The sequence below is a fragment of the Erpetoichthys calabaricus genome, chromosome 2 (assembly GCF_900747795.2).
Source record: "Erpetoichthys calabaricus chromosome 2, fErpCal1.3, whole genome shotgun sequence".
NCBI classification, from domain to species: Eukaryota; Metazoa; Chordata; class Cladistia; order Polypteriformes; family Polypteridae; genus Erpetoichthys; species Erpetoichthys calabaricus.
In genome coordinates, this window is record NC_041395.2 from 332,619,668 (window position 1) to 332,635,204 (window position 15,537).

At 41.3% G+C, this 15,537-nt stretch overlaps 1 protein-coding gene across 19 annotated transcripts in view; it reads right to left on the reverse strand.

Moving 5' to 3' along the window:
• Positions 1 to 15,537, reverse strand: part of LOC114647337 (serine/threonine-protein kinase BRSK2) — a 1,001,270-nt gene that overhangs the window by 407,829 nt on the left and 577,904 nt on the right. For all 19 annotated transcript variants that reach the window (XM_051923430.1, XM_051923431.1, XM_051923428.1 and 16 more), the window contains exon 3: positions 13,746 to 13,831. In XM_051923430.1, coding sequence (XP_051779390.1) covers positions 13,746 to 13,831 — 86 coding nt within the window. The remainder of the gene's footprint in view (positions 1 to 13,745; positions 13,832 to 15,537) is intronic.

The following is a 15,537-nucleotide window of genomic DNA, read 5'->3' on the forward strand; positions in this document are numbered from 1 at the left end:
AAACTAAACAAACCAATTATATACGGTATGTCGACCTTAAACTTAAAAATCCAAGTTTTTGATAATGACACATGATATGGATTACTATTAAATACTTTACTTTTTTTGAATAAATACAAAATTCCAGTTACTTCCCACTAACTCTGAAGGGGGTCTTTGTTTGAAATACAATGTAACATAACAACATTCGGTATTAATAACTAACAGGAAAAAACAGAATAGGAAATGATGAGAACTGAACTGACCTTTTACGAAATATACTGGAGTACACAAAAGCTGTAGAAGATGCCAAGAAAATGTTACCTTAACAACACAGTAAAGAGCTTAAATATCCAGAGGGCCAATCCAATCAAGGACCTTATTGATGGAAACTGTGCGTTTTATGATTTAGACGCCCAACCCGAGTTAATACTTGCTCTTCCAAGTGAATAATGTAGTAATATTCTTCTGGAATAAAACTATTTTGGATATGTTCATTTTTCATATGATGATATTATTGGTCAGGTGCCTAGATGGCTACTTGGACGATTGTTCAATTCCCATCACTGAGTCTCCGTGTAATCCTAAGTCAGTCGCCTTACCCTGTTGGTTTTCCAGCTGTGAAATTAACTTTGGAGCACAACTGTGTTCTGTATTTCTAAGCTGCCTGGGGATGTTGTTGACTAGAGAAACATAAAAATGAATTGTGTGTTTTATCTGCTAGTGAATATTGTTTGCCCAGGACCAGCCTGCGATACTGCCAGATCATCTACAGTTATGTGAAAATGTATGTATGCCCCATGGAAATGATTAACTTTTTCAACATATTTGAACAGGCAAACAGTAGATCTTCATGGAAACAGTACCTGCAGATAAAGGTGACATACTCGAATAAATACAAAAAGAAAAATTGCCTTTTAAATTAAGTATTCGAAAAGAATTATCAATAGATGTAATAGTCTACTGCGGTGGGCTGGCGTCCTGCCCGGGGTTAGTTTCCTGCCTTGCGCCCTGTGTTGGCTGGGATTAGCTCCAGCAGACCCCCGTGACCCTGTAGTTAGGATATAGCATGTTGGATAATGGATGGATGGATGGATGTAACAGTCTATGGGAGAAAAAGTAAGTACCCCCTTGGCCTCAGAATATGGTATTGCACGTTCAAAATTTAACCTCCCAGCTACACATTTCTTTTACTATCTTCAAATTAGAAATTTTGTTAAACAGAAATTGCCCGATTTCCCCCACCTTGCACCCTCCACAATGCTGGAAAAAATACTGCTCAATTTCGAGGAAACAAACACTATTTCCGCAATATATAAAATCTTATTAGAGTCCCTACCTTTCAAAGATCCAAGAGGACATTGGGAAGAAGATCTCATAATCAATATATCAGAAAAGGAGTGGAAGGTAGCAAAGCAGAGAATTCACTCGAGTTCTATATGCACAAAGCATAGAATTATTCAACTAAAAATTATATATCGAGCCCATCTGTCTCGCTTAAAACTGTCCAAAATGTTTCCAGGGCAAGATCCAACCTGCGAACGCTGCAATCGAGCTCCTACCTCACTGGGTCACATGTTCTGGGCCTGCACCAAACTAACATCATTTTGGACAAAAATTTTTAAGTGCCTCTCAGACAGCCTTGGGGTCACAATCCCTCCTAACCCATTAACAGCTGTGTCCGGTGTTCTTCCAGATGGACTTGAAGTAGAGAAGGACAAGCAAACGGTGATTGCATTCACTACACTTTTGGCACGCAGACTTATTTTGTTAAATTGGAAGAATCCTAATTCTCCTCTTATAAGTCAGTGGGAAACCGATGTTTTATATTATTTGAAATTGGAAAAAATCAAATTTTCAGTTAGAGGATCTGTACAAAATTTTTTCAAAACATGGCAGGATTTAATCAATATTATTTTAGAATAAGAGAAATAACTATTATCGCATTTAACTCCCTTCTCCATCTCTTATTTACATAGATATTTACTTCTCCCTTTCTTTTGTTTAATGTTGCCTTATTAAAAAGCCTAAAGCAATTTTCCTTTAGCTAAGCTCTCCTTCTCAGGGGTGGGGTTTGATTTGTCTTCAAATTTGTTGGGTTATAAATTGATTTGTTTGTATGGAATGATTACAATGAAAATTAATAAAATAAACATATTAAAAAAAAAAGAATATGGTAATGCTCCCTTTGGCAGAAATGACTTCTTGCATAAATGCCCACCAGTCTCTTACATCAACTCAGTGAAAGCTCTGACAACTCCTCCATGCAAAATCACTTTAGTTCTGAGATATTTGTGGGTTTTATTGCATGTGCTGTTTCAAATTCATCCATTTCAATGGGATTCAAATTAGGGCTTTGACTAGGCCAGTCCACAATCATCCATTTCTCATTTTTCTGCCATTCTTTGTTGGATTTGATTGTGTGCTTCGGATCATTATTATGCTGAAAGGTCCATTTCTGGTTCAAATTCAACGTTTGGAGAGATGGCATTACATTCTCCTTAGGCAAAGTTGATATGATGCAAAATTCATAGCTCACTCAATGACTGCAAGTTGCCCGGGCAGAACAGAACATCTCTACCATCACATTTCAGAGCTGGCATAAGCCTCTCCTCCCAAAATGCTGTCTTCAGTTTATGTTGAATGTATCTACTGTTACTGTGGCCAAACAACTCTATCTTTGATTCATCCATCAAGAGTAATAATAATAATTCTTTACATTTATATAGCGTTTTTCTCACTACTCAAAGCGCTCAGCAATTGCAGGTTAAGGGCCTTGCTCGAGGGCCCAACAGAGCAGAGTCCCTTTTGGCATTTACGGGATTCGAATCGGCAACCTTCCGATTGCCAGTGCAGATCCCTAGCCTCAGAGCCACCACTCCGCCAAGTACGTGTGGCATTTGTCAAGTACATGACCATTATCTGTAGGCACTGCTTGTATGAAGATCTAACGTTTACCTGTTCAAATAAATTAAAAAAAAAGTAATTTTCACAGGGTATGCTTACTTTTTCACGTGATGACATGAAACTCTCAACGAATGTCTCTCCTCTTTAGACTTGAGCTTGTCATCATGGTTCAAATCCCACTTTTTCATTCCCAAAATTAATTTGGATTCACTGATGTTTATTTTATTTTCTAACAGGCTCTTGTATAATTAAAATGCTGGTTCTGATGATGCTGTGCTGTCTATCGGTTTTACTGTTAATCTTCTCACTGTGTATAGTCAGCTCATTTTGTTTTCTAAGCTCTTTCCAGTGTTTAATTCCCTACGATTTACCAAGTTTGAGAGTTATGTTTCATTGAGCTTCTTCATCTTGTTTCATGAATTGCGTTTTGCTGGCTTCCTAGAAAGCCTTGTAAAAGATGCTCTGTTAATTAAGGATAGACTGAGCGACTGTCTCGATGGATTAAAAGTGGTGCTTCTTGCTGTTTTATTTCTCCATCAGCTGCCTATCCACACAAACGAAGAGAAATTCTCACACCCATTTAATTCAATTCAGAGTCGAGGAGGCCCAGAACGCTAACCCAGTAAGGCAGGGTGTAAGGTGGGAACTTACTCGTCAGTGGGTGCTAGCCTGTCAATGGGGGCCCTCAGGTACACGTCCACACTCATTTACACAAGCCAAATTATAGGGCGGAATGGTGGCTCTGAGGCTAAGGATCTGTGCTGGTATCCCGAAGGTTGCCGGTTCAAAATCCCGTCACTGCCAAAAAGAGATCCTACTCTGCTGGGCCCTTGAGCAAGGCCCTTAACCTGTAATTGCTCCAGGGGAGCTGTACAACGGCTGACCCTACACTCTGACCCCAAGGGGTATGCGAAAACTAACACATTTGGTTATCTGTTACATAAGCTGCCACAGTATCCTAACCGGACACTGTTCAAAGTTGTCAAGGCTTCATTTTAAGTTCCATGACTCTGTAGTTTGTTTCAAATTCTCTCAACTCTTTGTGCAAAGAAGGGCTTCTTGAATTGTATCTTAAATGCACATCTCCTAGTATTTAGTATTTGTCCTCAAATACACGATTCACTATTTACAGTTACTGAAAGAACTTTGTTGAACCAACTTTAAGATCCCAGAGATTCAAGATTCTTTATTTGTCACATACCCAATTATACAAGTACAACATGTAGTGAAATTTGTCCTGAATCAGTCTTGAAACTGTGCAATAAAGTTATGAAATGAATAATTAAGTTAAGTTAAATTTAAATTAAAGTTATAAACTAAAAAGGGCAGCATGGTGTGTTTGCTGGGTGGCACGGTGGCTCAGTGGTAGCTGGTTCACTTCCCGGGTCCTCCCTGCGTGGAGTTTGCATGTTAGATAGATAGATAGATAGATAGATAGATAGATAGATAGATAGATAGATAGATAGATAGATAGATAGATAGATAGATAGATAGATAGATAGATAGATAGATATGAAAGGCACTATAGATAGATAGATAGATAGATAGATAGATAGATAGATAGATAGATAGATAGATAGATAGATAGATAGATAGATAGATAGATATGAAAGGCACTATAGATAGATAGATAGATAGATAGATAGATAGATAGATAGATAGATAGATAGATAGATAGATAGATAGATAGATAGATAGATAGATATGAAAGGCACTATAGATAGATAGATAGATAGATAGATAGATAGATAGATAGATAGATAGATAGATAGATAGATAGATATGAAAGGCACTATAGATAGATAGATAGATAGATAGATAGATAGATAGATAGATAGATAGATAGATAGATAGATAGATAGATAGATAGATAGATAGATAGATAGATAGATAGATAGATACTTTATTAATCCCAGTGGGAAATTCACAATTTATGTTCTCCCCGTGTCTGTGTGGTTTTCCTCCCACAGTCCAAAGACATGCAGGTTAGGTGGATTGGCGCTTCTGAATTGGCCCTAGTGTGTGCTTGGTGTGTGGGTGTGTTTGTGTGTGTCCTGCGGTGGGTTTGCACCTTGCCCAGGATTGGTTCCCTGCCTTGTGCCCTGTGTTGGCTGGGATTGGCTCCAGCAGACCCTGTGTTCAGATTCAGCGGGTTGGAAATTGGATGGATGGAATGGGTGTGTTTGCTTCCCAGGTCCTTCCTGTGTGGAGTTTGCATGTTCTCCCCGTGTCTGCGTGGGTTTCCTCCGGGCGCTCTGGTTTCCTCCCACAGTCCAAAGACATGCAGGTTAGGTGGATTGGTGCTTCTGAATTGGCCCTAGTGTGTGCTTGGTGTGTGTGTGTGTGTCCTGCGGTGGGTTGGCACCTTGCCCAGGATTGGTTCCCTGCCTTGTGCCCTGTGTTGGCTGGGATTGGCTCCAGCAGACCCCCGTGACCCTGTGTTCAGATTCAGCGGGTTGGAAAATGGATGGATGGATGGGTGTGTTTGCTTCCCGGGTCCTTCCTGCGTGGAGTTTGCATGTTCTCCCCGTGTCTGCGTTGGTTTCCTCCCACAGTCCGAAGACATGCAGGTTAGGTGCATTGGCGATCCTAAATTGTCCCTAGTGTGTGCTTGGTTTGGGGATGTGTGTGCCCTGCGGTGGGCTGGCGCCCTGCCCATGGTTCTTTCCTGCCTTGCACCCTGTGCTGGCTGGGATTGGCTCCAGCAGACCCCCGTGACCCTGTGTTAGGATATAGTGGGGTGGATACTGACTGACTAACCTTTAATAGCAAGAAATACATTAAACTCTACAGTGCAAGATGTGATAAGACTGGAAATAAAACTTTGCAACTTTTTGTAAAAGAGTTCATCAGAAACATAAAAAGTCAAAATGTAATGTAAATATGAAAACCACTTCTCTTCAATTTAAACAAAAACATACGACTATAAATAAAACAATCAGATAACGGCATAGATGGAAATCATCTGTATTTTCCAGTTCCACTTTCCTAAGCATTCCCCAAGGACTGTGATTCATTACCTGGTTGGAGGGATTTACTCAAGCGATTGCCCGTCACCAATTCAAATTAGGAAAAAAGTCAAACATGATTTGTGATTGTAACATTTTCACGATAAAACACTTCCAGCAGCTGTGGTGATCTGTCTCTGCCACTGGAATATTAAAAACAAATTCCAACACACTCAGGAAAACAGTGGCACAATCAATTATTGACGATGTAGCACCTTCTCTGGCACTCATGCAAAATGCTGCCTTGGGCATTTTACCACAAAGCATGCATTTTACCAGACTCTTCTTTAAGAGAGAATGGGGGCAGAATGCTAGAAGGACACAAACAGGTTTTAGCTATTGGGTACAATAGCTAAAATGGCAAAGAATATTTTACTCTTCCACTTACCAAATGGTTCATAAAAGATAATAAATTAAGCCTTTTCCCCAGTGCTGCCAGGGCCCAGTCCCATGACTATGAATTGGATTAAATGGGTTTGGCTTAAGAATGTAATCTTCTCTACATATATACAATTCAACGTCTGTCTGTCTATCTGTCTGCTTTTTCCGAGAGAAATACTTAACAGATTAGGATCGGGTTTTCTTTCTATAATTTGCTCGAACATTCCGGAATTCTCTCATCGCGCTAAGAATCATAGTTCGCTTGCAGGAGCGATATATTCTCCCTAATCCGAGAAAAAGGCTGTGGGCCGAGAGGAGGAGGAAGCGTGACGTCAGGAGTGGAGAGCCGGGTGGTGCCCTCCTCATTCATGCTGCAGTCTCCGCTTGAGTCGCTCTACCTCTGGACATGTTTTGGAGTGTAGCTAGCGATACCTGTTTTGTTTATTGATTTTTAAAGTTTGTCCTGTTTCACGACTACGCGGGAGGAGTCGCAGAGGACTGCTAGTATGATTTATAAGGGTTACATCGACAACTAAGCGTGAAAATCAAAAGTTTATCTTAGCAGCACAGGGCATGAGGTAGGAACAAACTGAAGACTGAAAAACACTTTATGGGAGGGTCGTATCACACACACACACACACACAACACACCCATATTTACTGCCAATTAGGCCAGGTAGAATCATTAATTAATTTGATGTGTGGGGAATATGGAAGCAGCCGAACCAGCATACCAGAAGTAAACCCACCATGAACACGAGAAGAATATGGATACGGCACACAGTCAACAACTAGGTGAGGGGATTTGAAATTAAGATCCACCATTTGGGAGATCAGATCATAACGTTATGATCTCCGACATCATCACCATCACAGAGAGCGATGTGTGCAGGGCGCAGCAGCGGGTCAACATCAGCAAAGCGCAGGGGCCAGATGCCATCTCCAGGCACCTGTTGCCCTGCTGTACCAACCGGCTGACTGGAGTCTTCACCTCCATCTTCAAAGAGTCCCTATGTGCTGTAAAAGGTCAGGTATTGCCTGGGTACCAAAGAACAATGAATACCGACCTGTTGCACTGACCTCGGTAGTCACAAAAGTTTTTGAGAGACTCATTAAAGTCTTCATTAGAGCATCCATCTCTAGCTCCACAGACCCACTCCAGCCCATCTACAGCAACAATATATCAATGGAGGATGCCATCTCCCACGTCCTACATACATTGCATCCGAAAAGTATTCCCAGCGCATCACATTTTCCACATTTTGTTATGTTACAGCCTTCTTCCAAAATGGATTAAATTCATTTTTTCCTCAGAATTCTCTACACTACAACCCATAATGACAACATGAAAAAAGTTTACTTGAGGTTTTTGCAATTTTATTAAAAATATAAAAACTGAGAAATCCCATGTCCATAAGTATTCACAGCCTTTGCTCAATACTTTGTCGATGCACCTTTGGCAGCAATTCCAGCCTCAAGTCTTTTTGAATATGATGCCACAAGCTTGGCACACCTATCCTTGGCCAGTTTCGCCCATTCCTCTTTGCAGCACCTCTCAAGCTCCATCAGGTTGGATGGGAAGTGTCGGTGCATAGCCATTTTAAGATCTCTCCAGAGATGTTCAATCAGATTCAAGTCTGGGCTCTGGCTGGGCCACTCAAGGACAGTCACAGAGTTGTCCTGAAGCCACTCCTTTGATATCTTGGCTGTGTGCTTAGGGTCGTTGTCCTGCTGAAAGATGAACCGTCGCCCCAGTCTGAGGTCAAGAGCACTCTGGAGCAGGTTTTCATCCAGCATGTCTCTGTACATTGCTGCAGTCATCTTTCCCTTTATCCTGACTAGTCTCCCAGTCCCTGCCGCTGAAAAACATCCCCACAGCATGATTCTGCCACCACCATGCTTCACTGTAGGGATGGTATTGGCCTGGTGATGAGCGGTGCCAGGTTTCCTCCAAACATGACGCCTGGCATTCACACCAAAGAGTTCAATCTTTGTCTCATCAGACCAGAAAATTTTCTTTGGTCTGAGAGTCCTTCAGGTGCCTTTTGGCAAACTCCAGGCGGGCTGCCATATGCCTTTTACTAAGGAGTGGCTTCCGTCTGGCCACTCTACCATACAGGCCTGATTGGTGGACTGCTGCAGAGATGGTTGTCCTTCTGGAAGGTTCTCCTCTCTCCACAGAGGACCTCTGGATCTCTGACAGAGTGACCATAGGGTTCTTGGTCACCTCCCTGACTAAGGCCCTTCTCCCCCGATCGCTCAGTTTAGATGGCCGGCCAGCTCTAGGAAGAGTCCTGGTGGTTTCGAACTTCTTCCACTTACAGATGATGGAGGCCACTGTGCTCATTGGGACCTTCAAAGCAGCAGACATTTTTCTGTAACCTTCCCCAGATTTGTGCCTTAAGACAATCCTGTCTCGGAGGTCTACAGACAATTCCTTTGATTTCATGCTTGGTTTGTGTTCTGACATGAACTGTCAACTGTGGGAACTTATATAGACAGGTGTGTGCCTTTCTAAATCATGTCCAGTCAACTGAATTTACCACAGGTGGACTCCAATGAAGCTGTAGAAACATCTCAAGGATGATCAGGGGAAACAGGAGGCACCTGAGCTCAATTTTGAGATTCACGGCAAAGGCTGTGAATACTTATGTACACGTGCTTTCTCAGTTTTTTTATTTTTAATAAATTTGCAAAAATCTCCAGTAAACTTTTTTCACATTGTCATTATGGGGTGTTGTGTGTAGAATTCTGAGGAAAAAAATGAATTTAATCCATTTTGGAATAAGGCTGTAACATAACAAAATGTGGAAAAAGTGATGAAGTGCTGTGAATACTTTCCGGATGCACTGTACCACCCTCAGCCATGTGGATATGAAACAAGGGAACTATCTGAGATTCCTGTTCACTGATTACAGTTCAACATGCAATACAATTGTCCCCCATAATCTGTTCACCAAGCTACGAGACCTGGGACTGAACAGTCGCCTGTGTGCCTGGGTTTTTAACACTCTCACAGGGAGACCAAAGATGGTGAGAGGTGGTAGTTGTGCCTCCATCATCATCTCACTTTATACGGGAGCGCCACAGAGCTGTGTACTCAGCCCTCTGCTCTCACAACTGCATGACCAAACACACCTTCAACGAGACTGTCAAATTTGCTGATGGCACAGAGGTGCTGGGCTTTATCTTCAACAATGATGAGACAGCATACATGAAGGATGTGGAGAACCTGGCATCATGGTGTTAGAAGAACTGCCTCCACCTGAATGTCAACAAAACCAAGGAGTTGGTGGTGGACTTCAGTTGGAGACAGCAGTGGTCCTACACCCCCGTCAACCTCAATGGGATCGCAGTGGAGAGTGTAAGCAGCTTAAAATATATGGGCGTTCAAATCACAGAGGATTTGACATGGACTGATCACATTCAAGCCCAATAGAAAAAAACTTTACAATCTTAAGACAGTTGAGGAAGCTTTGGATTTCTCCAGTGATCATAAGGACTGAAGAAAGTGTCTTGACTCAGAACATCACCGCCTGGTTTCAGAATAGCTGTGTGTGGGACATTAAGGAACTACAGAGAGTGGTTTGCACCAGATCTGATCAATGGTCTCTGCAAGATATCCATACCAGGAGATGCAGGGCAGAGCAACTTGGATCATCAGAGACTCATCTCACCCCAGTAATTATCTGTTCAACCTTCTGATATCAGGCAAACAGCTTTGGATACAGAGAGAACATTTTCCCTATATGCTGTATCACTTTAGTTATACTCTTTTAATTTACTTTTTAGTCAGTCAGTCAGTCATTGTCCAACCCACTATATCCTAACACAGGGTCACAGGGGTCTGCTGGAGCCAATCACAGCCAAAACAGGGCGCAAGGAAGGAACAAACCCCTGGGTAGGGCACCAGCCCACCGCAGGGCACACACACACACACACACCAACCACACACTAGGGACACCTAACCTGCATGTCTATGGACTGTGGGAGGAAACCAACGCAGACACAGGGAGAACATGCAAACTCCACGCAGGGAGGACCCGGGAAGTGAACACACTGTGCTGCCCTATTTAGTTTATAACTTTAATTTAAATTTAACTTAACTTAATTATTCATTTCATAACTTTATTGCACAGTTTCAAGACTGATTCAGGACAAATTTCACTACATGTTGTACTTGTATAATTGGGTATGTGACAAATAAAGAATCTTGAATCTCTGGAATCTTAAAGTTGGTTCAACAAAGTTCTTTCAGTAACTGTAAATAGTGAATCGTGTATTTGAGGACAAATACTAAATACTAGGAGATGTGCATTTAAGATACAATTCAAGAAGCCCTTCTTTGCACAAAGAGTTGAGGGAATTTGAAACAAACTACAGAGTCATGGAACTTAAAATGAAGCCTTGACAACTTTGAACAGTGTCCGGTTAGGATACTGTGGCAGCTTATCTAACAGATAACCAAATGAGAAACAAATAAACGAGGGGATTTCTCATTTGTTAATACTCTTGAGGGCGAGCATGGTAGCGCGGTGGTACACTGCTACCTCTCAGTAATTAGACCTGGGTTCGCTTCCCGGGTCGTCCTGCGTGGAGTTTGCATGTTCTCCCCGTGTCTGTGTGGGTTTCCTCCCACAGTCCAAAGACATGCAGGTTAGGTGGATTGGCGATCCTAAATTGTCCCTAGTGTGTGTTTGGTGTGTGTCCTGCGGTGGGCTGGTGCCCTGCCTGGGATTTGTTCCTGCCTGTGCTGGCTGGGATTGGCTCCAGCAGACCCCCGTGACCTTGTGTTAGAATATAGCAGGTTGGATAATGACTTACTGACTAATACTCTTGAACAATAAAAAAAGAATAGTTTATCTTTATTTTACTGCATTCCCAGGGAGAAACCATTTATTGTATAGAATTTTTCGCCATAAACACAAACAGAAAGCATTTAAGAATAAACACAACGTTCTCAAATCTGCTTTATAGTGTCACAGGCATATCCTAGAGCAAGGGTTCCCAAAGTGGTCGATATTGACCCCCTGGGGTCGATTTGAACTTTCTAGGGGTCGATAGTTTCAATGAAAAAATTTGGGGGTCAACAACAGCAAAAATAGACCCCCTTACTACTGCTATTTGTTTGTTACTTCAAAATATCTATGATTCCAATAGGTACCTAATTAAGAAGTAAAATCATTAAAAAAAAAACACATTACATACTAAATTTGCGAACGAAAAGGTAAAATGTGTCATTAAAAGAGTCACACGTAAGAATGCATGAAAATACATGTAGCACAAACATGTCTGTTCATTGTCTTATCGAACATATCAAAGCAAGTGCGGATATGAAAAACCATTGCATGTAATTAGGGGGTCGACGGTTTTAAAAGTTTTTGGTAAAGGGGTCTGAGGCTGAAAAAAGTTTGGGAACCCTTGTCCTAGAGTCTACACATTGGCAGTATTAGGAGCAAAACAGGAACAAGTTCATTGAAAAGATCCTCAAAAAACGATCTCACCTATATGGGTTCAATTTATAATCTACAATTAAACTTCTTTTGTGAAGTACTTCAGTCAACCCATTTTGGTTTGAAATTGTGCCTATCTTCATATAATTTTTATAAAGCATCCATCAGCCACCTTTCATTGCATAGCTCCTTTCACTCCTGGTGAACTTAAAGCTTAAAACCTGCATACAATAAAATAATAAATAATAATAATAATAATACATTTTATTTATTTGTAGGCGCCTTTCTAAACACTCAAGGACACTGATCAATAGGTAAAACACAGATTATAAAAAAAACTAAAATACAAAAATTAAAATCAGATGGAGCAATTGTAATTAAAGAGAAAAAGCAGTCTTAAACAAATGAGTTTTAAGTGTAGATTTGAAAAGTGAGAATGATTCAATATTTCTAAACTCAGATGGTAGTGACTTCCAGTGCTGGGGAGCAGAATGGGGAGCACAGCATTCAGTCTTAGTGGTAAGAGGGACGAAGGGGACAGTCAAGTGGATGGAGGAAGAGGATCTGAGGGTACAGGAGAGAATGGCAACATGGAGGAGGTCAGACAGATATGGAGGGGCGAGGCTGTGGATGGCCTTAAAAGTTAGTAGGAGAATTTTGAATTGAATTCGGAACTGAACTGGAATCCAATGAGGCTGCTGCAAGACGGGAGTGATATGGTGAGTAGAGGATGTTCTAGTGATGATGCGGGTGGGCAGCTGAATTCTGGACCAGTTGAAGCTTATAAAGAGATTTGTGAGAAAGACCAAAGAAAAGGGAATTGCAATAATCCAGACGAGAGGTGACAGGGCTATGAACAAGGATAGCAGTGGTGTGGGGAGTGACGGAGGGGCGAATACGATTAATGTTACGCAAGTGGAAATATGGCAGACCGGGAGATGTTATTGATGTGGGGCTGAAAGGATAAAGTACTGTCAAGAATGACACCTGCGGGGAAGGGGAGACAGAGGAATTATCAATAACAAATGAAAAATGATCAGTTTTGGATAAAGTTGATTTCGTACCAATGAGGAGAACCTCAGTTTTGTCACTTGTTATTTATTTTAAGAAAATTTGACAGAAAACCAGGATTTGATTTCTGCTATGCAATCAATAAATGAGGAGGGCAGAAAGGAAACAGTAGATTTACTAGTGAGGTATAGCTGGGTGTCATCAGCATAACAGTGGAAGCTAATGTAACATTTATTAAAGATATTACCAAGGGGAAGGAGGTAAATAATGAAAAGGAGGGGCGCCAGGACAGACAGAGCCCACCTGAAGTAACAATGGTGGGTTGGGATGTGAAAGTTTTAAGCTGAACAAACTGAGTTCGGCCTGAGAGGTAGGATCTGAACCAATCTAGTGCAGTGTGGGTAATGCCAATCGAAGATAATCTATTGAGAAGGGTCGTGTGACAAATAGTGTCAAAGGCCACACTCAGATCAAGGAGGATGAGAATAGGAATTAAACCATAAGGAGGTCATTAGTCATTTTTGTAAGTGCCTTTTCTGTACTGAGGAGGGGATGAAAACCAGACTGGAAGTGTTCACACAGATTATTTTGAGATAAATGAGAATGAAGTTGAACAGCCACTATTGTTTCAAGAATTTTGGAAATGAAGGGTAGATTAGAAATAGGACAAACATTACTGAAATTAGTCGGATCGGCACCAGGTTTTTTCAGTATTGGGGTTACTGCAGCAGTTTTACAATTCCAGACTCCATACATGTCCCATCATATTAACTCACTATAAACACAACCCAATTTCTGCCACAACCCCTTTCCCACCCTATTAACCAATTCAAGCATTACCCTCAGTCTGAATCATTCCTGCCCATCTCTGGGCCCATAGTGTGTTTTCTAAAAGCTAAATTAAAAGACATTAACTTAATATAAGCATACAATAAAAAAAGAGAATGAAAGAAAAAGAAAAGGAGCAATAAAAGATCAAAAACATCCATGCATGGATAATACCTACAAATATTTCTTATTTTCGTAGACGTCGTGCAACTTTAAAACGTGAGGGTGTTCAATAAGCTTCAGAATGGCAATCTCTCGTTCAACCTGCAAGACAAAGTAAAAGCAAGTTTGCAAACAAGGAGACAAAACAGGCTGTAGGTGTTGTGACAAAGATGACACTCTCACTTGGCCGCATGCCGGGGGTTTTAAATTCTAGACACCCTGTCAGCAGTCTTTCCTCATAAACAAACCTCAATTGATGCCAGCTACACTTGGTTGCAAATAGCAAGTGTTTTGCTGGCATATCATAGTATAAGCAGAACCTTCTTGATTAAATTCAGGATCACAGCGGGCACAGCCTATCTCAGCAGCATCAGGTACAAAGCAGGAAAGAACCCTGGAAAGTACAGCAGTCCATCACAAACCCAACCATAAATGGTTGGCCAGTCTGGAGTCACCATATCCAGTGTTGGTTTCTGTTTGCACCCAAAGCTGTCAGCTTATGTGCTCCACAACCCTGAGATGGATTAACTATGCAGGTTTAATAGCAGACAGAACAAAAAATAAGAAAGCAGCCATACGCTGAATGACAGATTAGATTAGGTGCAAAAGGCATTATATGCCAGAGAGAATCTATTTATTATATCAAGACTATTTTTAAAAAAAATGATAGTGACTTCACTTCTCTGAGCTTCTGAGGAGAAGAATTCCACAAGGATGGAGATGAAACACAGAAGGCTCTAACACCATTGTACTCTTCCAAATAACAGGAATGGTAAGTAAAGAACCGATTTGAGGTGATCAGAGTTGGCCGGCAGGAACATACAGGAGTAAAAGATCAAAGAGATAAGGTGGAGCGTAGTCATCTCAGGCTTTCTAAGTTAACAGAGGTATTTTGTAATGAATATGAAATTCAACTCTCCCCGTGTCTGCGTGGGTTTCCTCCCACAGTCCAAAGACATGCAGGTTAGGTGCACTGGTGATCCTAAATTGTCTCTAGTGTGTGATTGGTGTTTGGGTGTGCATGCCCTGCGGTGGGCTGGCACCCTGCCCGGGGTTTGTTTCCTGCCTTGTGCCCTGTGTTGGCTGGGGTTGGCTCCAGCAAACCCCCGTGACCCTGTAGCTAGGATACAGTGGGTTGGATAATGGATGGATGGATGGATGAAATTCAATTGAAATTCACCTCAAAGTTGGTGTAATATGTTCCCAGGGCTTGGTGGAAGGGAGAAACCTAGCAGCAGAGTTCTGAACATAATGTAAATTTTTAAGAACATACTTTGGAAGACCCCACTGTAAGATATTACAGTAGACTAGCTTAGATGTGATAAAAGCATAACCCCAAAATTAAGAAGTGCAAAAGAAATTTCCACCCCATTGCTAATTTAGCAAGGCCTGTCCAATGGGAGACGGCTGTCAAATCTTTTCCTATCTACTGTATAAAAATTAATTCTGGGAAAAAAAAATCGGCTATCAGCTTATGCACATTATAAGATTACCTAAATTATTAATGTGTACAAAATAAAGGTGATGTGTAAAGATATTATAAGTAGTTAGCAGTGAATCCTGCAGAGTTTGCTTCACATGAGCTTCACAACATTTTAGAAATATTTGCGAACTTTGAAAAACTCGCTGGAAGTATTGAAGTCAATAAGGAATAATAATAATGGCGGTCTTGCAATGCAATGATCTTTAAAGTGGTATCCTTCAATAAGGGCGCGCACAAAAAGGCGAGCTTCAAAAGGGCGACCTCAATTGAGCGAATGTTTTAATATTCTTGCTTTCGCCTTTTTATACGTTCAATCATTGCCTTT